Below are 26,593 nucleotides of genomic sequence, written 5' to 3'. Positions count from 1 at the left end.
CAGCACCGGGCCTTCTTCCTCTTTGGGCGGCCTCTGACCAGGTGACTTCTCCGGAGAGGGCGCCCACAGCACGCCTGAGATAATTTTGGTTTTCCTTTCCTGTTAAATCGCAGCGCGCCATCACCGGGCAACGCGGGAAAGCACTGCATCTGTGGAGACTGAGATAAGACGGAGGGCTGCCTATTAAAATGCCGTTTCGCACGACACCCGTCCTCAGGCATTGCGCAGGACGCCCTCTTCCTTCCCCGGCATGCCCCGCGAGGCCGGCTCCGGCAAGGAGGCGGGGCCGGCGGAGAGCGAAGCGGAGGGGGACGGGGCGGGGCTTGAGCCGCCGAGGGGCCTCGCGCAGTTCCTGGGCTGAGCCGTTTGTTGCTGTTTGTTCCCCCAGCCCAGAGGGTCCCGGCGGGGCGGGCCAGGCCTCCCTCCCTCCCTCCCTCCGTCCGGCCGGCCGCCGGGGAAGATGCCGCTCTTCACCACCAACCCCTTCGACCAGGATGTGGGTGAGCAGTCCGCGGGGCTGGGCCGGGCCGGGCCCCACCCGGAGCCCCCCCTCCTCCCGACCGCCCCGGGTCGCCATGGCCGCCCTCCCCGGACACACACCCCGGGCAGGAATGCGCCTTTGTCCCGCCGCCCCCTCCCCTCCCCTGTGCCCGCCGGCTGGACGGAACCCGGGGAGGGGCTTTGGCTGCGAATACCGTCCTTATTGCTTGTTTTCTTTCCTCTAGAGCAGGGGTAGTCGACCTGTGGTCCTCCAGATGTTCATGGACTACAATTCCCATGGGCCCCTGCCAGCATTTGCTGGCAGGGACTCATGGGAAATGTAGTCCATGGACATCTGGAGGACCACAGGTTGACTACCCCTGCTCTAGTGTGTTTTCTGATTGTTAGTTTTCTTACTGGGTTTTCTTATTGTTCGTTTTCTTGTTGTTTGTTTCCTTGCTGGGTTTCTCTTGTTTGTTTCCTTTGACTGGGGTAAACAAATGGCAACCTTGAAGAAGTGTATAAATTGTTCTCGGTGACACTCACATTTCTCACCTTAATAGGATGCATTCATGCGCAGGCACCAAAAACAAGGTTATCTGTGAGAGTTAGTCTAAGCCAGCGTAAATTGATGAGCGGTAAACATTTTATATACCTGATGCCAAATAAAAATGTGAGCTCTGTTCATTTACTTGACTTGATCTCTCATTCCCTTCCCCTTCCGTGTCTGTTGCTCCTTGTTTATGCAGCCTTGCAAAATTCTTGTATGGAAGGCAGTACTATGAATGGAGCATACAGTTTTAATGCATATATCAGGAACTATACTTTTAAAAGTGTAGAAGTGCTGTGCAAACAGGTAAAGGACTGCCAAAGGTTAATTCTTAGCAGAGCAAGAGAGCTTTGAGTTACTGGGTGTTCCAGGGCACCAGATGTGCACTGAGCAGAGAAATCTTTCTGAACTGCTGAAGAAAATTCAGCCTGATTTCAGGTCTACCCGAGAAGAGTCAAGGACTGGCAGTTTCAGAGTTCAGCAGTGACTGAGAGCAGTTTAACAGAGAGAACTGGGAGAAAGTTGGCAAGGATATTAGGGAAGTAGGTAAAGAGCGAGAGACTAAAGAAAGTGTGCTGAAATGTTTGGAAAACAAAAGCCTCTTGACATAAAGATTTAAGTAACTGAATAACTTAGGAAGCTCTTATTTACCTGAAACCTAAGAACAAAAGTCTGGGTATATACTGGCTTTACCTCAGAAATTTCAGCCCCTGATTTCACCAGAACTCTCCTCTTTATATTGAATTAAACATTTTGTTAATTTGGAATAAAAAAACGTCTTGAGTGCCATTAAAGTTAAAAAGGTCTCCCAATCCTTCCTTCAGGTACCTGGGGTGAACAAACACCCCAAGACTCTGCAGGGTGGGACAGCCAGAGTTCTTCAGCAAAGAAGAAAATACATTACAGCCTGTGAAGGGAAAGAAAAACAGAAGGAAAATCTAACCTCTGAGGGTTGTAGTGAATTGCTACACTCAAACTATAATAATTGTATATATAATTTATAATCTCTTTCATGTGTGTAATTGTCATGTACATAGAGGTTCATTTATTCTAGTGCAGTTGGAGTTCCCAGCCTTTCATTGACTTTCAAATGTGATTATTTTTTTAAACAGCATATTAGTATATAGCAGAAAATACATTGTCATACATGTACTGTCATATGATTTGTGTAGTAGTTAGTTGCTCAGTGTGTAGTCCCTCTCAAGATGGCCCTGTTTATGTCTGGTGCTTTGTTAAGAATCCTCTTTTATTTCAATGAGAGCTAATGTCAAGGATTAGAGTCCTTACTTAATACTGTGGGTAGGACCAGTGACATTTCTATGCTGGAAGGGACTACATGTGATATGAAGGAAACTTGGTCATCGTGGCCAGCTGAAAACAGGTTTTAACAAGAAAGATCTTTATGTTATTAACAGTTATAGTTTGTTCTACCCATGACTGTATGTCTTCAGTCTTTATGTACTGTACAGTCATCTGTGATTCATACACACCATGTGGATGTTTGTCACAGGACCACACCTGTAACATGAGCTAGTTGGACAGAAATCACAACAATGTAGTAATGCAAAATGCAGCTGTTATGTATAATAATTAAGTATGAAGATCCAGGGAAAATAGCTACTTTTTTAGAACAATAGTGAAGTAATTAGAAAGAATTTCCTTGTTCAGCCAGACCAAAGGTCTTTGTAGTTCATTGGTCTGTCCCTGAGGGCCTGCTCTGATTTTCTTATTAAACTGGATTAGAAGTTAGAAGCAAAGCTCAGGCATACAAACTCTCCCCTATCCTTTATCTCTTTTCCTCAAGAAAAGAGTAATATGTTAGGGAACACTTTAAAGTACCTGGAATTTCTAGGATCAAGGGTTCCCTCCCCCCCCTTCTGCTGCAGGTTTCAGAATCTGGTTGGGTAGGTTTGGTGGGGGGGGGGGGAAAGAACAGGTTCTAGACCAGGGGTAGTCAAACTGTGGCGATCCAAATGTCCATGGACTACAATTCCCATGAGCCCCTGCCAGCATTTGCTGGCAGGGGCTCATGGGAATTGTAGTCCATAGACATCTAGAGGGCCGCAGTTTGACTTACCCCTGTTCTAGACTGATACTGGACAACACGGAAGCTGTTCATGAAAGGCACAAACCTGACTTGATGACGTCCTTATGTACCTTTTCTTGTGTTCCCACTCATCACCTGCAGAGTGTGGTTGGAAGCCTTGAGTGACATTCTGGCCCTGCCCGGTCAAATTGGAATTTATTTTACCCCTTCAAGCCAGGTGCTCACAAGTAGGCAAGATTGATTCAAGTTGCTGAAATGAAGTCTTTTGGTTGTGCTGTTTATAAGAGGAAAAGAGTAACACAGAGGCAGTGAAATAAGCTCTGTGAAGACATTAAATAAAGAATTGTGTGTGCAATGTGAAATAAATTGGATTTGGCTGTTGTGTCTGATATAATGCCAATAATTTATCTCACGCTTAACTTTACACTGAAAGTATGACAAATCTGTAACTGGTTAAAATGCTCCATTTCCAGAAAACAGGCATTTTAAACTTGTTTACTTTCAGGTGGTCCCCCCTCCCCTCCTGAATTCTTACCACCTTTTCAAAATGTATTCAGAATATATCCAGTTAGATAATGATGCCACTGTCAACATTTAGGCTCCAGTCCTATAAAAGCTTGGATTAAAATTAATTATTTCACATTAGATGAGTTCACTACTGGGTCAATACATAGGATCAGGATGCGTAATGCCTTAAATTTAGTTATAGGATTAAAAAAAACACACTACCTTTGAGAAAATTTCAGTATGTGTCAATTTAATATAACTGCACTGCTGTTTCATTAATTAAAATAACAATGTGAGGGTTGCAAAATGTTATCAAGGGCAGGGACCATCCCCTGTTGGCTTCACAGGAGCAACTGTTGCTACGAGCTTGTCTTAGATAAAATGAATGGTGCCATCTGTTCAACAATAGAATGTTAATCAGTATATCTAATTTTCAACATGAGCCCAACTGTGGATACTTAAACACAGAGTGTCACCATAAGCAGATGGTTCTTTCTACTCTGCAAAGCTGGAAAAAACCCAGTTAGCTAAATAAATAAATAAATATAAAAAGGAAGAAAAAATACATTGAGGGATTACCCTCCCCAATAGAAGCAGTATTATGTGGGGCTCGCTAAGAAACCACAACAGTATTGTCAGTCTTCAAGCCTTGGCTTCTGTCAGTATAAAAGTGTGGGTGGCACGGCCCCTTCCAGCCCTGTTTTGGCCTCTGAGGGAGGACTAATTGGTGCCAGTCCTGGTACCAGCTACTAGGCACTGGGATAAGACTTGGATGACTCACCCAGGCCCAGGTACTTGCTACTGTTAAACAGAGAATTTCACAACTGTATTCCCTTCTGGCAGTTCCCTTCGTCCTTCATCTTGTTAGACGTGAATTGCAGCCTGTTATCTTTAGTCTTCCTATTGCCAAATCATTAGATTTTTGTTGGATCTTCCCTTCAGTGAGAGCAGGGCAACAAACATGGCTCCCTACCATTTTCCTCAGGTAGCTCAGGTTCACCCGTAGTGAGTGGCTTAAGAGCAGCCCTACACAAGTTTTCTGAAATTCCCAGTCAGGTCTGTTGATTGGGACTTACTCCCAGGAGGGCTCCTTAGGATTGCACTCCCTGTGTATATTTACTCCTGAGTAGTACAATCACAAACTATTTGAATAAATTGTCATCTGTGCAGTTGACAGCTTTAGGTGCATTTGTGTAGCTGCTTGCAGAATATCAAAACACATAATGTGTGGTTGTCATAATAAGATGGCTACAACTGAGTGCAATGTTTTGTATATTGCTATAAATGGTAATGACTGGGGAAGGCACTGGCAAACCACCCCATATTGAGTCTGCCATGAAAACGCTCGAGAGCGTCACCCCAAGGGTCAGACATGACCCAGTGCTTGCACAGGGGATACCTTTACCTTTATACCTGTAGATGTGTGTTCTGCTCTGCAGCAATGTGACTTAGTACACTCTACAGATTGATGCACGTACTTCTGATTAACAGTCTCAATCAGGTAGTAAGACCACTTTCTGTCCTGTCCCCTCCTTTCTGTGCTGCTTTCTTATCCTTTAATTCTTTGCCAGCACTGAAATTATCCTGAATATTTAGTTTTTTGTCAGTGAATTATCCGAAATATTTAGTTTTTGTCAATGAATGTTCAGGTCCATTCAGCAAAGCAATTTTTTAGTCTTGTTTTCCTTACTTAGAAATCTGTTGTTGTTTTAGTACATATCTAGGAGTATGTATCTAGGTCAACAAGTAGTCCTGTCTTAATTAGCAAGCAACTATAATTTGTCGCCAAGTTACACGGCTATCCATTTGAGGCTCTTTTTCCTGATGAGATGCCCTTTCCTTCTCCCTTTGATGGCACCTTTTTGTTACCTTCCAATTTAATTAATAGTCTCTGAGATTCATTGGTGGCAAGAAACCATATGCTAATACTATTATATATTAGTTTCTTACTTGACACACTTCTCCTTTATTCCTGAGATTTGTTGTACTATAATAATTTGGAATTTTGATCTCTTACAAGTTGGCAACCAGAGCTAATATGTTGGGTCATCCCCATTTATTTATTTCCTAAACCCTAATTTTGGATGATAACCAAAACTGTACAGCAGTCATAATGTTTTTGGTAGCTGCTACTTCTTGGCATTGAAGGTTAAAATCAAAATTCTTACACGATTTAAGGTTGTCAAAAGCCTTGTGCCCATGAGCAAAAAAGGAGGAAAGAAAGAAGGTTAAGTGGGTATTGAGTCTAATATGGCTCTGAAACGGAGGATTGGCAAGGTAAACCTAAGGATTTCTCATTCTGAATGGCCCCAGTTACTTCTGTCCCTGAATTTCAGGTCTGATTTGGGAGGTATTTGGTTCAATGTTAACAACTTTTACCTTCGAAGCCCGGGTTTCCTTTCAAGCCTCAAACCCAAGTGTGGTTTCCCCTTGAAAGATAGTCTTGGGGAAAGGTGCAGAAGAGGATTGTAGCACTGAACTACTCAGGTAAGTGGGTGAGGTGATAGGGCCCAATTTTAATTGAGCCTGAGCTCAAACCAATTAATTTTGGCCAAATCAAGAGCAGGTGGAAGCTTTCGACAGAACAGCCTTCCTTTGCCCAAAATTACCATTGTGACCCATTATGCACGGGGGTTTTAGCGCACATTCGGGGTGGAATGGCGGCGACTAAAATCACCGATAACGCACGGAGCCGGCTGCAACCGGCTGCAGCTTCGGTGCATGCCGCCGAAAAAGCCGCGTCAGTGAAACGCGGAAGAAAGCGCAGCTTCCGGGTGACCGGGGCGCAACCAGAAGTGGCGCCCGGATCGCCGCGTGCATAATCGGTTACTCTGGGTTTTGCCGCCGCCGCGCCCCGCCCCGTGCATAACCGGTGTGCGTCGCGTCTTCCCCCTCCGCCTTTTCCATGTGACCCGAAATCGCCGTTTCGGCGGCCGTGCATAATGGGCCACTGTGACACAATGCCAATTCAGTGAAGTGGGGGAAATTGTGAGAATCTCAGCATGACCTGACCTAAACTGAAGAAGTGAGCAGTGATTTATGAAAGCTCATACCCTACTACAAATTTTGTTAGACTTTAAGGTGCTACTAGACTCTTACTCTTTTCTCCTGCTGCAGACAGACTCGCATAGTCACTCATCTTGATCTGTAGGCCTTAAGTTACCAGATTTTTTGTTTTTATATAATTAAGCATATTTATAGAAGGATGGTGTTTTGTTTTCAAAAGTGGGAGATTTGATGAAGCAGCGTTACAATTCTTCAAACAGTGAGGACGATTCTATAGCCGAAAGTTTGGTATGATATTCCCCAAGCCTTGAGCAATATTTCGGAGCATGTGTATGAGAGAGTGGATTGTTGATCTTGGCTTGCAGAAGTGGCTGCAGTAGAATGTGTTGACTCCATGAGCTAATGTGCAAATATCTTGAGTAATGCGACCCTATGGGAATGTATTCACAGCCTTATGTACCCCCTTTGTTTCATCCTGTTTTTTCTTTATAAAACTTATTCTTAAGGCTGCACAAGTGACGTCTAAATGCCTTTGTGTACCTAATAAGAAGTAGACTAGCTATATCTGTTTAAACCTTGGGACATTTACACTGTGCAGTATAATTAGTGAGTTTTTCCTCTCTGTTAATCTTTTGTTTTGTCTTGTTTTCATTTAAGAGAAAGCAACCAGTGAGATGAATACTGCAGAAGACTGGGGACTCATCTTAGATATTTGTGATAAAGTTGGACAGTCACGAACCGGGTAAGTATAAATGTTTGGATTTTATTTTGAAGAGGGTGAAAATAGAACTCTCCTTGCAAGCTTGGTTCATAAAATCTGTTTTGTAGGGCAGACTTGAAATTTTGAAATGCATTTATCAGAGCTACTTTTATATGATAATGCAAAGTATTCTGCTATTATATGCTGACGTAGGAATTTCATATTGTATTCTATTACAACTGCAGACTTCATGCACTATATTTTTAAAATGTTGCTTGGTGCTGTAAATGAGTCACTTGACTCTCCACTTGGATTAGAAGTGTAACTTGAAACTACTTAAATATTATTTCCTGACATTTGATTATGGTCAAGTAGTCTAGCACATCTCCCCAGTAGCTTCATATAATCACCTGAAGTGTGAGCCATTTCAGTGTGATCAGTCCTCTAATGAGTTGATTGCTCTTCTTCTTCAAAGGCCTAGGAGTTTTTAAAACATTCATTCTTCATTTGGCTATTTAATACATTCCTGTCATCAAGAAATATTGCTTAAAACACTAAAGATTCTATTATTTTTAGGTGTATGTGAATAAAACATCATGGACTGGGTGAAAAGTATTTGTGCTCAAAGAAGGTGATTCATATAATTTAATTGGGCTGTGTTAATTTCTGTATTTCTAGTCTGTGACCAGGAGCTAAAGAGCTGTGCACTGCTGATTGCTCTGGATTTGAATTTGAAGCAATTCAGCATAGTTTAGGGGTCTGCTGTCCAGTGAAGATACTTTAATTGCCATTGGCTATGCAGAAGGCCCTAGGTTTGCCTAAAGGATCTCGCTGGGCTTGCACTTATCTTTCGGGAAGTAGGAGCTACATTTGTGGCTTTGTTCTGTTTTATTTAATGGAACATATGCAGAAAACTAATTTAAACAACAGATCAGGGTAACAACTTTAATTTTCTGAATCACTGCGGTAGATTCAGGTGGCATTTTAATAGTTTTAGGTCATCACATTTCATTGTGACTTGGTTTTTTAAGTGGATTAAAAAGTAAGCGATTCTGTGGAGATGTCCTCTTTAAAATTATTCAGTTTAAGTATTCTGGAATTAGTTCAGCATGCTCTGTTAACTTTTTTTCCTGGCCTGCGCTGAAGATTCAACTATTTTTGTATCAGCCCAGTGTCTAAGTGTAATACTCAAATGGATCAAGGGAATTGTAAATCACAGAACACTGTTTTGTGTAGGATGCTACACATTACTTTTGGCTTGAATAATTTCCCTTTAGCAAGTCTTTCTAAGCATCTCTTATCCTCAGATAACTTGTGGTCTTTTCACTTTTCTTTGGGGCATACTGTAATTTCTATTTTCTGAACCACTACAGGAATGGGGGATTGCACTGAGAAACATTCTGCCTTAATTTGAGGTTGGAAAAAGTGACCTTCAGATTTTGCCCAGTCTCATGACTCTCTGGGTTTGTTTTACTTCTTAGTGTAGTGCATGTAAAATGTCAGTTGATAATTAAAACAAACAAAACCGAGCAACAATAAAGGAGACCAAAGATTGTAACATTTAATTGATCAATTTCCTGCATAAACAATGTATATTAGAGTGATACTGACTTATAAAACATTTGTTTGAAATACTCTTGTATTGCTGTAAATTCTAGCCTTTTTAATGCTGTCTTAATAAATAATAATAGTAATACTTTAAAATATTTAATTTTACTGGAAGTGCTTCCTTCTAATAATTGATATTTATTAATTCATACATAATGTATGGAAAACCTGCTTCAAACAGCATTCCTCCCAGTTACCTTTACTGAAAACTTAGTAGCAGTTTCTCTGTCAAATGAAACAACTCCAGTTTTGTACAGCGCGAGATGACTATGCGGTGTGGCAGCATTTTCTATAATTAGTGGTGCTAAGTATGACGTGGAGGTTTGTAAAACATAGACATGACCAAATATAGATTACCTAAGCTGCAGTGTAACTTAAACTAGCGCTTCCTCTCAGTTGCTGGACATCAGTGCTTTGGGTAGAATTGAAATCATGGATACACTCGGGTTTTTAAAGCACAGTTTCTTAAAAACAGCAAAGTAAATGCCAATAGCTGGGTTTTGTCACATTTAGTTACAAGTACGTGAAAACAGTCCAATACCCCACTGAAAATGAAAACATGTTCCACATACTACCTCTTTACATACTTCCATGTAACAGTTATGCTTAGCTGCATTTCTGAACCTAAAGGAATGCAGTAGCTATTTGTTACATGTGTAAAATGTCCCTTGGTGGTAATGAATCACAACCTGCGCTATGGGAATACCATCAACAATATCTGTGCCATTAAAGCCATCTGTCTTTTCTTGCACTTCTCAAATGCTGAAACTTTATAAATGGAACACTGTCTGAGATTGGCATCCAACCTTGCTCTCTGAAACTGAGACTGTTTCCCGTTCTTGATAGTCCAAAAGATTGTAAACTTCTATTTCTAAAGAAGGTGATTGAACAAATAATACTTTGGGCCATTATATAATGTAGAAGTGAGAACTGGTGAGAAACGCACAGGGAAGGTCTCCTCTGGGTTCAGTTTCTCTTTCTGCCTTGCCACCACCTCCCTTTCTTTCCACTGGTGGCCGTTTCTCACTCTTTCTCCTTCCATGCCTTCCTTGCTCCTTTATACTCAGAACTATTCTTCACCTCCTTCCCTTCCAGTGCACCATAACCCCCCTCTTTGGTGGTCTGCCTGCCCCTCCCTCACCAGTCTGCCTTCTCACCTGTCCTTTACCCAGTGTGGATAGCACAGGCAAGCCTGATACCATTAGATCTTGGAAGCCAAGCAGGGTTGACCCTGGCTAGCACTTGGAAAGGCGACCTCCAAGGAATACCAGGGTCATGACATGGAGGCAGGCAATGGCAATTCATTTCCAAATGTTTCTTGCCCAGTAGCCAGATCTTAGGATCTTCTGGCTATATTAGATGCATGCCGTACAATAAATAATAACCTGTCCCCTGCTCTGCGGCTTTCCATGTTGCTCTGGCTGTCTTCCTCTGATAGTACAGAGAGATCTGCCCACCTGCAGCTTCCGCTTCTGCACCTGCACCCATCCTCACAATTGCCAAGTCCAGACACAGTTGCATGTACTTCTCGTAAGTTGGCAGAAAAACATATTGTTTGCATATAGACCTGGTTGGCAGATGGGGCCATGCTTGCTATTAGGTGCTGAAGATGCAAGCTTATCGCACCTCCTCAGAAACGCCTCTCTAGATTCTAAACAATAAATATTTAACTTGGTTGTTCTGAGGAGCTAGCACCATTCCTCAGGGCCAGCAAAACGAAGCTCTTCTGCCAAGCATAAGGTTGAAGTCAACAAATTGACATCTGTTGGGCCCCCAGAGCCCCCTCCCATTCAGATATGCCCATTAAGCACATCATGGGACTCTACTGACTAATCTGCAGGGTTACAGTCAAAATCTGAACGGTTAAACAGTAAGCAATCAGATGTTCAATTGTAAGTGATGTTGTTATTGTTATTGATGCAGTTATTGAACTTATGTCATATGGTTTTCTGTTGCCTGCCCTAAGATGCAAGGGAGGATGGTATATAAATGTAATAAAAATAATAAAATATTGTCTATGAAGGTGACAAGAAGTCTGGACTGAGAGATACTAGATTTATACTCTTTAACCTAGTGACCCACTTGTGACCTCCCACCCTTTCTAAGGAGGTACTGGCAGTGTCATTCTCCTACACCTAAGCTTTTTCAGCCAGAGTTTCATGAAACCCTGGGGTTTCTTGACAGCTCTAGAAGGGTTTCCTGAATGGCTGAGAGTTAGTTAAATATCTAACACATTTTTTAAAAATATGTTAAAAATTGAGTGATTTAATAATAATTATTTTTATAGTCCACCCTTTCTGGTTGGCTCAGAGTCGGTAACATCATATATGGTCATGTTGACCCATCTCCCCTTCCCAAAATGGCCAGTGTTGGGCCTGGAGGGGTGATGAGAAGGGTAGGGGCCCCAGGTGGGTGTGTACACAGCTATGCTTCTCAACCATACTTGGCATCATTGTGCGACTCCTGGGGTTTCTTGACATCTGAAGAATGATTCAGGGACTTCTCAATGGTAAAAAAAACTTGAGAAAGGCTGTTCTAGACAGTTTCTGATGGACGGGAACAATTCCCTACCTCCCCTTCACATCTCCATGAAGGAAAGGAACAGTGGTTCTCCCTCCACCCTGCCACTTTCACTGGGCAAGCAAGCAAGTAGATTTATGGAGTCATTATTGTGAAATGAATAACTCTTTGGGTGCAATAGTCAATTTTAAATTATAATCTTACCTAGTACATATACTTCATGAGCCTCTTGTGGCGCAGAGTGGTAAGGCAGCCGTCTGAAAGCTTTGCCCATGAGGCTGGGAGTTCGATCCCAGCAGCCGGCTCAAGGTTGACTCAGCCTTCCATCCTTCCGAGGTCGGTAAATGAGTACCCAGCTTGCTGGGGGGTAAACGGTAATGACTGGGGAAGGCACTGGCAAACCACCCCGTATTGAGTCTGCCATGAAAACGCTGGAGGGCGTCACCCCAAGGGTCAGACATGACTCGGTGCTTGCACAGGGGATACCTTTACCTTTACATATACTTCAGAAGAGACTTTTGTTACCTCTCCTGAAACTGATACAGAGGGTTATTCTTAATTTCTTTTTATATGGGTAAAGTTTTTTTCCTTTTACTAAGCATTGTGTTTTGGAATAAAATATTTTAAATACTGCTAATCTTGTTTGTTAGGCCTAAGGACTGCCTTCGGTCTGTTATGAAGAGAGTGAACCACAAGGATCCTCATGTTGCCATGCAAGCCTTGACGGTAGGCAGCTTTCTCGGAAGGCCCAAACTTAACGTTCCGAGTCGCATTTTCAAATATTTCATTACTTTCCTCTTGTTTTTAGCTTCTAGGAGCCTGCGTTTCAAACTGTGGTAAAATATTTCATTTAGAAGTCTGTTCAAGAGATTTTGCTAGTGAAGTGAGCAACGTATTAAATAAGGTAATGTCTTTAAAATGCTTTTAGAGTTAATTAACATTTGTTTAAATGAAACATGAAGCAAAAGCCAGAAAGCAGTTGGGCTGTAAATATACATATGGATCCTATAAGTGATTACGAAGGTTGGCTTGAGAGAGAAGAATGCCAGCTAGGTTTGGGGAGAGAAGAAATGATATAGTCAGCATATCATCTGTTAATAAATGCCAGACAAGCCTGGTATTTTCATATCCTTCGGAAAGCACATGGGCTTTAGTGAATTTCTAGAGAAAAGGAGTGAACAGTTGTAAGGGCATCTGGCTTCTCTCACCTTTTGAAATTTTATGGCTCTTAATTTTCATGAAGTCATAAATGGTAGATGAAAGTATCTCTGATACACAAAGTCTAACCTGGTATGCAACTTTTAAACAGTACATAGGAAGCCGTTTCTAGAAATGGATTTGAATGTGGCCCTCCAAAACTGTCTTTCCAAAACCACACTTTAGTTGGTTCTGTAAATATTTTCTGATCATCTGAAAATGGGAGAATCTGGTTCAGGGAATTCAGTATAAAGTAACACAAGGAAGCTATTTATATATTCTTACTTGAAAATAATGTATTTCTATCTTTGTTGTAGGGTCACCCAAAGGTTTGTGAAAAACTAAAAGCCCTCATGGTAGAATGGACGGATGAATTCAAAAATGACCCTCAACTTAGTTTGATATCCGCTATGATAAAGAATCTTAAAGAGCAAGGCGTTACATTTCCAGTTATTGGTTCACAGGTAACTTGCTAATATGCAAAAACTACATAAGTTGGGAGCAGTGTAATATTTCTGAAGTTCTTTGACTGTGCTGCTTAAATATAGTCATTGTGCATTCATTCCTGTAGCACAACGCAGAGCCAGTGTTCCCAGTAAGTGTTTTATTCTCTCCGCCACTGTTCAACAGCAGTCCTTTCAGTCTGAGTCTTCTCTGTGGTGCTCCAAAATCAATGAATGGGTTACAAGTATTCTGTGTGCCAAAACAGGGGGTGCTGGATTACAGATTTAATTTATTTTCATAGGACAGCTGTGTCGGTCTGCAGTAGAACAGCTAAATTTTAGTCCAGTAGCACCTTGGGAGACCCACAAGATTTCGCGGATATAAGCTTTAGAGTGTCAGAGCTCAGATACTGATTAAGAGGGCTTTGGCTCTCAAAAGCTTAAATCCCAAAAATCCTGCTGGTCTCTAAGAGGTACTGGACTTGAGTCTAGATGTGATTTATGGAGATGATCTGAATGTTTCATGACTTGCATTAAAATAAATTGTATATCAGTAATGCAGTGTAAAGATGGTGTGTGTAGCTTCTTTCAGGCAGTGAGAATGTCAGCCCACCAATGTCTTCCATTACTCATGAGAATTGGAACTAAAATAAGATTACCATCCATCAGTTGAGTTTCCAGCCTCATGTGATAATGTCACGAGCCTGAGTTGCAATGTAAATCCAGTTCAGATGTCTGTAAATGTTTGAGTCCTGGTCCCAAAACCTTTTGGGCTATTTGGTCATTTAATGACACAAACAGCTATCTGCATTAGGATCGATTCCTCTTGCGATGGCATACTCATTACTTTGACCTGTATGTGGAAGGAACCTTTGTATCAAGCGATGCTGGGATTTTATGGGCTTTTGGCCATTCCCTGTTTGAAGACTTATCACACTCACAAGATTTTTTTCTTGCAAGTGCTATGGCACTTATTAGTCTGGAGTAACTTTACTTGTTGCAGTGGTCCCCAACCTTTTTATCACCGGGGACCAGTCAACGCTTGACAATTTTACTGAAGCCCGGGGGGGGGGGTAGTCTGTTGCCAAGGGACGTCATTGCTGCCGCCTGAACCCCTGCTCCACTTGCTTTCCCGCCGCCCGCTGGGGGTCGCTGCCATCAGCAGCTGCGCAGTGCCATGCAGAGGGGGAGCCCCAGCCATGGCAGCCAACGGAGAGCACCGAAGGTGAGCCGGTGTCAGAGTGGCAGGGCAGCCCCCGAGGCAGCAGCCAGGGAGGGGGACGAGGAGGAACTGCGGCCCGGTACCAACTGATCTACGGACCGGTACCGGTCCCCAGACTGGGGGTTGGGGACCACTGCCCTATTGTATTGTACTGCTTTGTTATGTTTTGGGGATGTTGGACCTCATAGGTGGAGTTTATTGTAAAATCCACTCCCAGTAGTCATGTTTGGAATTCCATTAAATCTTTGGGACCTATTTAGGTGATTAACTAAGTGGATATGGCAGCAAACAAAATCATGTCAGTATTGATACCTTTGTTCCAACTAGTATTAAGAAACTGTTCATCTACAGAATGTTCAAACTGCCAAGCAAATTCAGTATTATTACTTGCTGCAAACATTCTTGCTGATTACAGTTTGTTGGAAGCTTGCTTTTTCCTGTACGGACACAACAGGTCACTTCAGATATTCATTGTGCACTTACAGTGCAACTGAATTAGCCCTTAAAGCCATTGTGGTATTATTATAATAGTAGTGAATTAAAAAAAACCACCAAAGTCTGCCAGCATAAAAACTAGCAACTCTTAAAATCAAAACTAGGGTTAAAACAGTGATTCTGCTTAACAATTTTCTGGAATAAGAGAGGTGCTGGTGCTGGAAGACTTGTAGTGAGAGGTGTAAAGAGACTGGGAGAGAGTTCCATAGCAGGTTTGGCTGCGAAGAAAGCATCCATGTTTATTTACATTGTAAGCTGCCTTGTGGATCCTGCTGTGAGCCAATATGTCAGGGTCTAAAAATGTGTATGACTTTCACTCCTTGTTTGTAACAGAATGCATTAGAGTAATACTAATTACTCTAATTACAGAGCCTCTTGTGGTGCAGAGTGGTAAGGCAGCCGTCTGAAAGCTTTGCCCATGAGGCTGGGAGTTTGATCCCAGCAGCCGGCTCAAGGTTGACTCAGCCTTCCATCCTTCCGAGGTCGGTAAAATGAGTACCCAGCTTGCTGGGGGGTAAACGGTAATGACTGGGGAAGGCACTGGCAAACCACCCCGTATTGAGTCTGCCATGAAAACGCTAGAGGGCGTCACCCCAAGGGTCAGACATGACTCGATGCTTGCACAGGGGGATACCTTTACCTTTAATGCTTCTAAAGATAAATCAGAATAAGTAGCTTTCCAGCAGGCTTGTTTCCGATATGTCTCTGATTTTGTTTTGAATTTCGTAGTAACTTTCTGTGTCCCATGACTAGGCTGCAGAACAAGCAAAGGCAAGCCCAGCTCTAGTAGCCAAAGATCCTGGAGTAGTGGCAAACAAGAAAGAGGAAGAAGATCTAGCTAAAGGTAGGCTGCTTGACCAAAATGCTGAATGATTGAGGCTCACTGCTTGGGGGCTTGTAGAATTCTACGTTAAAAAACGTAATCTGATTTTGTAATTGCATTAGATCGCATAGATTTGGATACCTTATTTAAATAGGTATGTTTTATGCTTTGAGTTTGTTTTGGTGAGTCCTGATATTTTTAAAAAGATTTTATGAGAAAAGGTGGCCGGGGGGGGGGGGGAATACGATTGCAATTGAAATGTTGGTGCTGTTAGCTTCACATGTCCAGCAGGTCTTTGCAGTTCCCCTCTAGCAATCCCCATCCCATACCGTGAGAGAAAAAAATTCTGAAACATACATTCTGAGAGGAATGATTTTTGCAGGTATAGTGGCTGAATCCTCATTGACAGCTCTTACTTTCCATCTCTCTGCTTTCTGTGACTGCAGCAAAAAGTGACAGCATGTCTTCATGGTTCTCTCTGCCGTTGCATTTACTGGAATTGCAAAATTAGAATCTTTTCTGCTGTTCTTAGAGTAGCTGAAATTCAGAAAGAGGTCTTATTTACATTTTTGGGGTGTTATTTATTTTATTTTTTTTGTAAACTGAATTGGATTAATTCTCTTTTGCAGCTATTGAATTGTCACTGAAAGAACAAAGACAACAGCAAACGCCCCTTGCCGGCCTTTATCCAAGCACCTCGAGCCTCTTAACAAACCATAAACACGAGGGCCGGAAAGTTCGTGCTATTTATGACTTCGAAGCTGCTGAAGACAACGAACTAACATTTAAAGCAGGGGAACTGATCACTGTGCTGGACGACAGGTAACTGTGGCAAAGCCGGACTTTGCGAAGGCACATAATCACCTGAGGCTGCAATTCTGTGGACTGGTTATCGAATTGTTAATTGGATTTGCGCCATTGGGACTTCCATACTGTGTGAGGTTGCAGCTTACATAGTGTTGCTTGTGTTTGTCGCTTTCATTTCAGCTGGGATTGGTTTAGAAGTAAATGGATCCAGTTACGATTCCATATTAATTTTCACTTTAGCAGTCAAATTATACACTTCTCTTCTGCTTTGGAGACCTTGATACTTCCGTTGGAGGGAAGACCTAGGACTTGAATGTTCTTCCACAGTTCTCAGTACGCTTTTGTTGTAGTTGTGGGAAGAGGGGTGGGGTAGTACTGAAAAACAGTTATAAATGAACTATCGTTAAATTGTCGATTATTTACACTTGGATTCCTAGCTTATTTCTTTAGGTGGCTTGTGAAATTTTTTTTGGCAAAATATATTACACATTCTCCCAGAACAAAGTTTATCACAGTCAGTAAATCTTGCCTGGTATTTTTTATTATACCCTAGATTATTATAGGATATCTTTAGGGGAAACGCAAGTCTGTTTTTATTAAATATTCAGTGGTCTCTCAGATATGCAGGACCCGGACTGTGGATGCCATTATGGACTAATGCCAGTACCTTAAACGTGACGCAGAATTCAGCTGGCAACAAATGCAGCTTTTGGAGCACGGGACAAATATGTGCTCTCCAGGGTGTCCCTGTAAGCAGGGGTAGTCAACCTGTGGTCCTCCAGATGTTCATGGACTACAGTTCCCATGAGCTCATGAGAATTGTAGTCCATGAACATCTGGAGGGACCACAGGTTGACTACCCCTGCCTGTAAGGACCCTGACTACTTCATTCTGGACCAGTTTTAGTTTCTGGAGCAAGGATAAGGACAGGCTCATGTACAGCGAGTTACAGAAGTCCAATCTAGTGGTGACTGTCTCATGGATGACTGTGGCTAGGTGTTATGGAGCACTAGTTTGGCTAGGCACACATGGAATAACACCAGCTGTGCTATTGAAAATTGTGCCTCTATGGATAAGGAGTCAAGAATCACAGTCGGATTTCTGGCTGAGGAGGCAGAATGAGGCTGTAGAAAAATGAGAGGATATACTTGTTTAAAATACCTGCTAGAATAATTATAAATCCTATTCGCTTCAAGGCATTAGAAGCTGAATTCTGTTAAGTATTTTAGCAATATAGTCTTTACATTGTAACAAGATCCATGCACTTCTGTAATCTTTTTACTGTTTTCTTATCCTATAGTGATCCAAATTGGTGGAAAGGTGAAACTCATCAAGGGATTGGATTATTTCCTTCTAATTTTGTAACTGCTGATCTTACTGCTGAACCAGAAATGAGTGAGTAATATAATCATCCTGTAGAAAAATACAGTGGCTGGTATTTCAACAAAGCAAAATATGTCTAGTCCAGGACAACTGACTTCGGTCTTACTATTTTACTATTCCTTGGCCTTTTTTTGTGTGTTTCTGTTAGAAAATATATATCGAACTGGTTATGGTAATGAACTGCTGAAATAGAAGTTTTATAGAGATAAATATATACGGCTAGATATTTCAAATTTTGGAAAAGAAAATGTTCCTGTTCAGTATTTTGATAATTCTTTGGCGACCAAATACATGTTCTCAACATGTCTGATGGTATTTTTATTATAAAATGTTATCTCGCTGTTTAGTGTTTCTCAAATATATTTTTACAGTGAAAGCTGAGAAGAAAACGGTGCAATTTAATGATGAAGTTCAAGTTGAAACTATTGAACCGGAGCCAGAACCAGTTTATATTGATGAAGTATGTAAAAACCTCAGCCATTTACTAACTACCGTATTTGCCAGCGTATAAGGTGACCCCCCAACATTTCCACTCAAAATATAGAGCTTGTTACATTACATTACAGTACTATGGGCCACTATGGGCAGCTATGTTTATCCCAACTGAAGTGCACCCGGCGTATAGGACAACCCCCCCCTCCCCCACTTGAAGGCATGTTTTTCAGGGGGGGGAAGTAGTCTGATACGCCAGCAAATACTGTACTTAAAATCTCTTCGTTTGCTCATTGGTGACATTCTTTCAGCTGTCGCCAGTAGTGAGAAAATATAGCCTAAAATTTTGTTTTTTCTTGGTTATTACTACTAGATTTGTGTAACATGCTTTGAGTATCCATTCTTTCAACATATTTATTTTATATTTATATACCACGATCAAAGGACTAGATTCTAATGGCTTCCTTCCCAGTTTTAGTTTATGAATTTAACCTTTTCCTTCAGTAACAGCCTCCTGCATTTGTATATTTTGTTTCAGAGGTGCTTTTTTTGCTTACTATATGTCTTAAAACAGTTTTGCTTGAACAAGAAAACTTCTTTTTACTGTTTTTCACCTTTAGCTTTCTCTCGAAGCACTTCTTCCTCACATTAATTCAGACTGGTGTTGAGTTTTTCTGCACTGTTTACTTTCAAGTTTGCTCTTCTTAATACCTGATTCTTATACTGTCCTAATAGGCAGGATTTTAGTAAATTTTAAAAGAAATACTCACTACACTACGTTAATGAATTCTGTATTTAAGAGTGCATTCGACCCATGTGGGTTTGTAATATTTTTTATATAATTGTTTTAGCGCAAGCTTTCTTAGGATTTCTGTTCTTCTTTAATCCTAAACTTTTCTAGAAGATAATGTAGCTCGTACACACATCAGATTAGTCTGCAGCTCTTTTCAAATTCCTAAATTTCTATATTGATTCTATAATTCTTCTAGATATTGTCCATTGAACCACTAGATGGTAGTGGTGCTAACATAAAACAGTGTTGCAGAATAGCATACTGCTTCACTTACAAATAGTCTACACCGTTATTGGGAACATTTGCATTTATTTCGATGTGACTTATAATTGGAAACTTTGTCAGATAACCTACATTTCTCAGAACAGATGGTATTTCTGTTGCGTGTTGATAGGAACAGCAATATTTAATTAATTTTAAATGTCTCCAATTAGGATAGCTTAAAAAAAATGTTTTTAACAGAACTTACATGAAACACCATTTTACAGGCTTCACTCCATTCCTTCATAAAGGTCGTATACCAAGCTTGTTGTGGTAATATTTACCTCATATAAATTCAGGAATGCTTTCATTTTTAAAATTATTGTACTCGTAAGCAGGCTTATGCCATTTGGATTGATATTTTAGTCAACCGATTGGTGGAAATGTTAGGTTACTTTAAGAGACTTTAGATATAAAACGTACATTGATGTGCCTCTGGTAGTAAATTTTATGCTGGTATTATCACATCTGTTTATTGAGGTTACATTAAATCTGACAGTGTTCCAACCGTACAATTATACATTTTATGCGCACGGGAGTAAGATTTTGATTGGGATTTGTTGCATTATGATAATTATATGGCTAGGATCCAAAGAGCAATATGATTAATTCTGCCCACCTATCCAAATGGAGCTGTGGTTTCATTTCTCTTCCTGTATGACTTGACAAGCCATATTTGAAACAAAGGAAATGTTTAAAAATCAGTTTCTGATAGGATATTGCTGTGTTCTGTGTAAAATGAAAATGTCATGGCTTTCAGCACATCCAAACATGTATTACATCAGGGGTAGTCAACCTGTGGTCCTCCAGATGTCCATGGACTACAATTCCCATGAGCCCCTGCCAGCGTTTGCTGGCAGGGGCTCATGGGAATTGTAGTCCATGAATATATGGAGGACCACAGGTTGACTTACGCCTGTACTACATCACTTGGGACCCAAATACAGAGAGCCTCTCTCATTGTAGGATAAAATGGATCAGCTGTTGCAGATGCTTCAGAGTGCCGATCCTTCTGATGAGCAACCAGATCTCCCAGAGCTGATCCATCTTGAAGGTAACTTTTCAGATGTCTTCTTCTTCCAGTGCCACCCCCTCTCCCACCTGGTAGCCACAAAAGTTCTCTGACCTGAGACCAGACGAAACCACAGGCTTCAACAGGCCTGGCAGTGAACTATGTAATGTTTTTTACTCCCAAATCCCCAGTCCACTGGGCTGGGAAAAAAAATCTGTCAACATTTACTTTTTATTGAATTGCTTTCCATAAATTTAAAAACAAATCATCACTACTAATGCTAGTTTTATTGTAGAACTGGATGAGACTTACAGTGATCAATCTAAACTTTCATTTCTAGCAATGTGTCACCAAATGGGACCCCTTATTGATGAAAAGCTTGAAGACATTGACAGGTAAGGATGGACATTCATAGGGAAAGGCTGTCTTAAACATGACTTGTTAGTGGTAACCATTCTCAGACACTTTAGAACAAAAAGAATTAGTTCTTATATGCTGCTTTTCTCTATCTGAAGGAATCTCAAAGCAGCTCATGTTTGCCTTCCCTTTCCTCTCCCCACAACCTGTGAGGTAGGTGAGGCTGAAAGAGCCCTGATATCACTGCTCGGTCAGAACAGCTTTCTCAGTGCTGTGGCAAGCCCAAGGTCATCCAGCTTGCTGCATATAGGGGAGTGGGGAATCAAACTTGGCTATCCAGATTAGAAGTCCGTGCTCCTAACCACCCCAACAACCGAGAGGTGTTGGGGTCATTTTAATAGGAGTTTTACAGATTTTACAGTAGCCTGTGTTAGTCTTTCTAACCGATGAGACATTTGACAATTTTTGCCCTGGTGGTTGTCTGGGTATCTAGTCATAGTTCCCCAAAAGGACTATGTTTCTGAAAGCCACTAGATAATGCATAGCAGCTGAATAATAATTGTATATTTTATTCAGGAAACATTCAGAACTCTCAGAGCTCAATGTCAAAGTGATGGAGGCACTCTCACTGTATACCAAGTTGATGAACGAGGATCCAATGTATTCTATGTACTCAAAACTACAGAACCAACAGTATTATATGGCACAGTCAGGTGTTTCTGGCTCTCAGGTATGTATTTTATTTATTTTTGCATTTCTGTTCTGCTCTTCCCCAGAGGCTCAGGGCAGATTACAACATTTTAGCAACATATAAATTTAAAACTAATTTTCCCAGCGCTGCGTCTTAACAAAAGGAAGGTCCCACAGGGATCTCACTAGGCAGAGGTAACTGTTGCATGGATCACAGTGGTTAGGTCAAGTGCCAGCATGTAGGGTACTAGTGGTCACACCTTGGTAAAGTTGATAAAATGCCTTGTGTGAAATATTGGTGACCTGGCCTCCATAGATAAAGAGGCATTCACGTTCACGCCCAGATTCTTGACTGTTGCTAAAGCTGTTAATTGGACCCCGTCAAGGCTTGGGAGCTGCACTGTCTCACCTGGAGCATGCCAACCCATCCAGATGACCTCCGTCTCTGCTGGATTAAACTTCATCCAGCTCCACTTGAGCCAATCCACCACAGCCTCCAGGCATCTGGCCAGTGTCTGGGGGTTCAGATCGATGGCCATCCATCAGCAAATGCATCTGGGTGTCATCAATGTATTGATGGTATCCCAGCCTGAAAGGCTGGACCAGTTGGAATGTTTTAGAGGCCTGTGGTACATACGGTGCCAATGAGAAATTTTGCTTATAATGACTTAGCAAGGCATATTGTGCAGTAATGACTGATTTTCGACCCTAGGGAATGTTGTAGCATTCATGGACTACCCCTCCCTTTGAGCATGACATTTGTGGAGTCTCTTCTAGAATCACAGAATCAGAGTTGGAAGGAATCTCCAGGGTCATCAAGCCCCTGCAGAATGCAGGAAATTCACATCGGCTCCACCCACAGTCACCCCAATTCCATGTCCAGATGATGCCTCCCCCCCAAAAACCAGAATCCCTGGCCAGCCTGGCCTGGAAGCAATTCACCTCCTGACCCCAAAGTGGAGATTGGCATTTCCCTGGGCATTCAAGAAAGGGCCACAAGATCCAAGCATGGACACAGTCCCTTCTGCTTGGCCACTTACAGTCTGCCTCAGTTCACAGAAACAGCATTTCAATCTGCCTAAATTTTGTATAACTTTGTTCTGTTACTGTTCCCTTATACCAAGAACATACAAAGTTTATTGTGAAAAACAGTGGGGAGCTAACAGATTATGTTCTGCTTCCCAAGTGGTGATGATTGATTGATTGGTACTATTTATACACTCATTCATACTTAGGATTAATCAACCTGACTTCAAACAATGTTTGCTTGCTGTACTGAAAAAGCCTAGATGTTTCCAAGTAATGTTTCCACGGATAAATGCAAAGCAATGTAATGAACTTATCAGTTGACAAGGAAGTGGAGTATTTCTGTCTTGACCTCTGCCCTTTTCTGTGTTGTTTTTTCAGGTCTATCCAGGACAACCTCAAAGTAATGCGTATCTGGTGGCAGGAAATGCACAGATGGGCCATGTTCAAGGCTATAGTCTTCCTTCAGAGCAACTTCCATCTCTCAGTCAAGGCACGGTTCCTCCGCCGGCAAGTTCAGGGTTACCTACCCAGCCAGTTCAGACGTCTTATACAAAGTAATTGTGAAAACTAAAAAAAAACAAAAACAAAAGCAAACCGAAACTTGATCTTAATACATTTGATGTATTCATTTTCATAGTATCTGCAATATGCTCCCTTTATAGAAAGCAAGGCTTGGCTGGCAGTTGCATGACCTCGAATTTGAACTGTTACTTGAGCTGAGCATCCTTTGCTTAAGCATATCCAAGAGTTCTTTATCAGTGGTGTCATTAAATTGGAGCCTACTCAGAGGGGTACAGTCCAGTAAGACCTTGGCCTCAAGGTTTTTTTTTTTTTTTTGTATTATTTGCTTTATTTTTTGACAGCTGCTTTGAGCTGTATACAAATCACCAAATCACCTAAATTAGAACAACAAATCTCCATTTAACTAGGGGGAACTTGAAAATGGACCATTTGAAAACACGGACCCCCCCCCCCACCCCCTATTTCTCCCCAGTGTATCAAAGGCAGCTAACCGTAGATGGGCAGCAGAGCCAGAACAAAGTGTATATGTTTGTTTCCATGTGTATTTGCAGCTTTCTTGAAACAGACTTTAAATCTGGTAGCTGACTGATATTGGTAAAGTAATTTTAAATAGCGCCTTTGTGTGTGTGTGTATGCATGCACACGTATATACTGGTTGCGGAATTTTAACATTTTCCAGAATTAGATTCAGTATTCTTGTTGTACTGGATGTGTGAGGATTTAGCGTGTAGAACAGGGGTAGTCAAACTGCGTCCCTCCAGATGTCCATGGACTACAATTCCCAGGAGCCCCTGCCAGCGAATGCTGGCAGGGGCTCCTGGGAATTGTAGTCCATGGACATCTGGAGGGCTGCAGTTTGACTACCCCTGGTGTAGCAGCAAGGTCTTTTTTGGAAATGGCTGCATACGGCTGGATCCACATATTAATACCAGATATTAAAAGCCTCTCAAAATTAGTCACCTCAAGGTGTGTTGCCACCATAAAAATAGGCATACGAATCTTCTTCAGGGATGTAGCTGAAAGCATTATGCAGTCCAAGGACATGCAGTAGCCGGTTCCATGGATCTTGTTGTATAAATGGACAAACCTTCTGAACAGTTCCTCCAAGTCGTCAAACTTTATTACAGTCGTTAGGACAAAGTTATATAAGAGACCAAAGCTCATCCAGGTTTTCTCTCAAATAGGTCACATTTCATACATGAAAAAGAAACAAAGGACAGTAGAAACCGCAAAGATGTCCCACAACTAGTTAATTGGCTATAAATACACTGAATCTTTTTGATGAACAACCAAGCTAAATTTCCTACATTAACTGTTGTGAGTTGTTGGCTTGAAGCAGTTTGTCTCAAAACACCCCGTTAAATTTGACCCGCCTGCCACTCAAGGGGCAAGCCAGTTGCTGTGAAGTCCTCCTCCTTGTCACAACTCCCCTTTCCACACACCACAACTTTCCTAAAGTCCTTGTGCTTGTACAGCCCCACAAAGTCCCCCGGATAGTATAAGCAGGGGTCTGTTCACATTGTTTCCATCCCTTGGACACAAATCCCACTAGGCCATATTGATTTGGTTATGTGTTCAAAATAAGCATAGGAATTTCCCCCAGGAGAGATTCTGATCAAGTTTTGTCCCCCCCCCCCCAACCTTTCTAGAACTCTGCTGTTCTCAGTCTGTTTATGCCTTTATTTTATTTGTTTTGTCCTTTTCCATTTTACTTCTAGCACAATGGTCGGCTCTGTTCCCGGAAGCACATACTCCAGCCAAGCTTCAGTGTACAGCCCACCGCCAGCTGCTGCTGCTGACATTGCTGCCTACCCGAATTCTGGAACTATGTCCCAGGTGCCAAACTATAACGTAGTCTCCTCGGCCCTGACTCAACCCCCAGGCAGCCACCCACCACCACCACCGCAACAACCTCCATCGTCACAACAAAGCAATTATTCCCAGAAGGCACTACTATAGGATATAGGATTTTGGATTCCTAATCTGCTCTAACCTCTGCTTGAAGGCAGTTGACAATGTTATAAGTTTATTCTTTTAATAGCTCAAACATGGGTTATCCTTGGCGTAATAGGAATCTTCCTTGGTGAACAAGTTTAATGATTCTATTTGCACTGACTTTTTAGAATTTTTTTTTAATTTGCAAAGGAATTAAACTAGGGCAATTTAATTCCTTTTGAAATGCCTAAACGTTGGTACAAGGGTTTATTTATGTCTGTTGAAGCTGGCTAGTTTGTGAAGGCTCAACTTGGCAAACTGTTCTGGCATATATGTTATGTACATATAGCGTGTTTGCGTTAGTGACTGTTTTTTTGAATTACTCTGGTGATCATGTGACTATATAACAGTGTTAAATAATTTACTGTTTTATTAATCATGAAAAGGGTGGACCATGTTCACGGATTTTGTAAGGATGTCTGTTCTAACCTGCATATCATAAATACACTGACAGGTTATGGATATACTCATGGAACTGAACTGGTTAGTTCTCATTACGTTGAATGCAAGTGCGTCCTGCCTTCTGTATCGTTCCAATTTTAGTGTATGTGCTGCCAAAGCTAGCACAAGTGCATCCTGCCTTCTGTAGCCTTCGGTGCTACCAGATAATGTGATCTACCAAAGTTAGGGGCCTGGGACTTCGAACGCTCTGCATTCAAAGGAAATTCTGCTTTTATGAATAATGGTGATCTTCAAAATAATGAATTGCAAGCTGCTAAACAAATGGGACCATGAAGCAAACCTGATCCATTCATTTTATTGTTTAAATAATGTTCCTGACATTTCCATGCTGTTTGCTATGTGTGTTTACCTGAATGCAGAACTATATGCTGTGTATATTGGTGGAGTTCACACCAAAGACGGGAGACACTTTGGATGTGAATAAATGGCATTTTTAAACTGGAACAAAAAATAAGAATTACACTACAATTATTAAAGTTTTGTTGTTAAGGACTGGCCATATTGTCAGGTTGGTTGTGTGTGTTTTTTCATTAAATACCTTGTAGCCCCCTTTGCCACTTAGCATTCCCACATATGGCTTCTGTATCTGTGAAGAATATAGGGAAACTAGATCTCTTAACTATGGAAATTGTGCTTGTGCCTCTTGTTTCAAGGAGAAACTCTGAGGGACTTTGAATGTCCTAGAACGCATGGTTTGGGTTTAAATTCCCACCCCCTCCAGTTAACAGGATCGCTAGTAGAATATTGTTAGTAAGACCTCAGATCTTAGAGAGCCAGTGACACTTGACTTAGGAAATATTTGGGTAGATGGACCAATACTGAAAGGCAACTTCCTACAGCTTTCTTGTATCAATTTCTGCCCTATAGCCCAGGGGTAGTCAACCTGTGGTCCTCCAGATGTCCATGAACTACAATTCCCATGAGCCCCTGCCAGCAAATGCTGGAAGGGGCTCATGGGAATTGTAGTCCATGGACATCTAGAGGACCACAGGTTGACTACCCCTGCTATGGCCAATTATTAGTATCAAAGGATAAGTTAGGAGACCTCAGGGACCCATCAAAGAAGATTGCAAACTGCATATTCCTGAGGAGAAATTTGATTGAACTTCTATGTTAACTCCATAGACTTCTTCCTGCCAGTACTCTGGTGGAAGTAGCAGTTTCCATCTCTAGATGGTTTATTGGAAGATTAACAAGCAGTTGACTTGTGTATTCCACAAGGAAGCCAAACCAACCACTCTGTACTAGGGTT

General features: G+C 41.6%; 1 protein-coding gene across 1 annotated transcript; it reads left to right on the top strand.

The window, feature by feature from the left end:
- Positions 1-306: 306 nt before the first annotated feature.
- Positions 307-25,833, top strand: STAM (signal transducing adaptor molecule). The gene is made up of 14 exons (XM_077303500.1): positions 307-500; positions 7,248-7,332; positions 12,069-12,144; positions 12,227-12,322; positions 12,933-13,079; positions 15,529-15,619; positions 16,228-16,420; positions 17,706-17,800; positions 18,160-18,248; positions 20,241-20,328; positions 20,627-20,681; positions 21,220-21,373; positions 22,741-22,916; positions 24,603-25,833. The coding sequence occupies exons 1-14, from the start codon at positions 461-463 to the stop codon at positions 24,841-24,843; spliced, it is 1,626 nt and encodes a 541-aa protein (XP_077159615.1). The 5' UTR covers positions 307-460; the 3' UTR covers positions 24,844-25,833.
- Positions 25,834-26,593: the final 760 nt, after the last annotated feature.

This window comes from Paroedura picta, chromosome 11 (assembly GCF_049243985.1).
Source record: "Paroedura picta isolate Pp20150507F chromosome 11, Ppicta_v3.0, whole genome shotgun sequence".
Classification (NCBI taxonomy): Eukaryota; Metazoa; Chordata; class Lepidosauria; order Squamata; family Gekkonidae; genus Paroedura; species Paroedura picta.
Note: the sequence above shows the minus strand (reverse complement) of the source record. Positions and strands in the feature narration are given on the sequence as shown.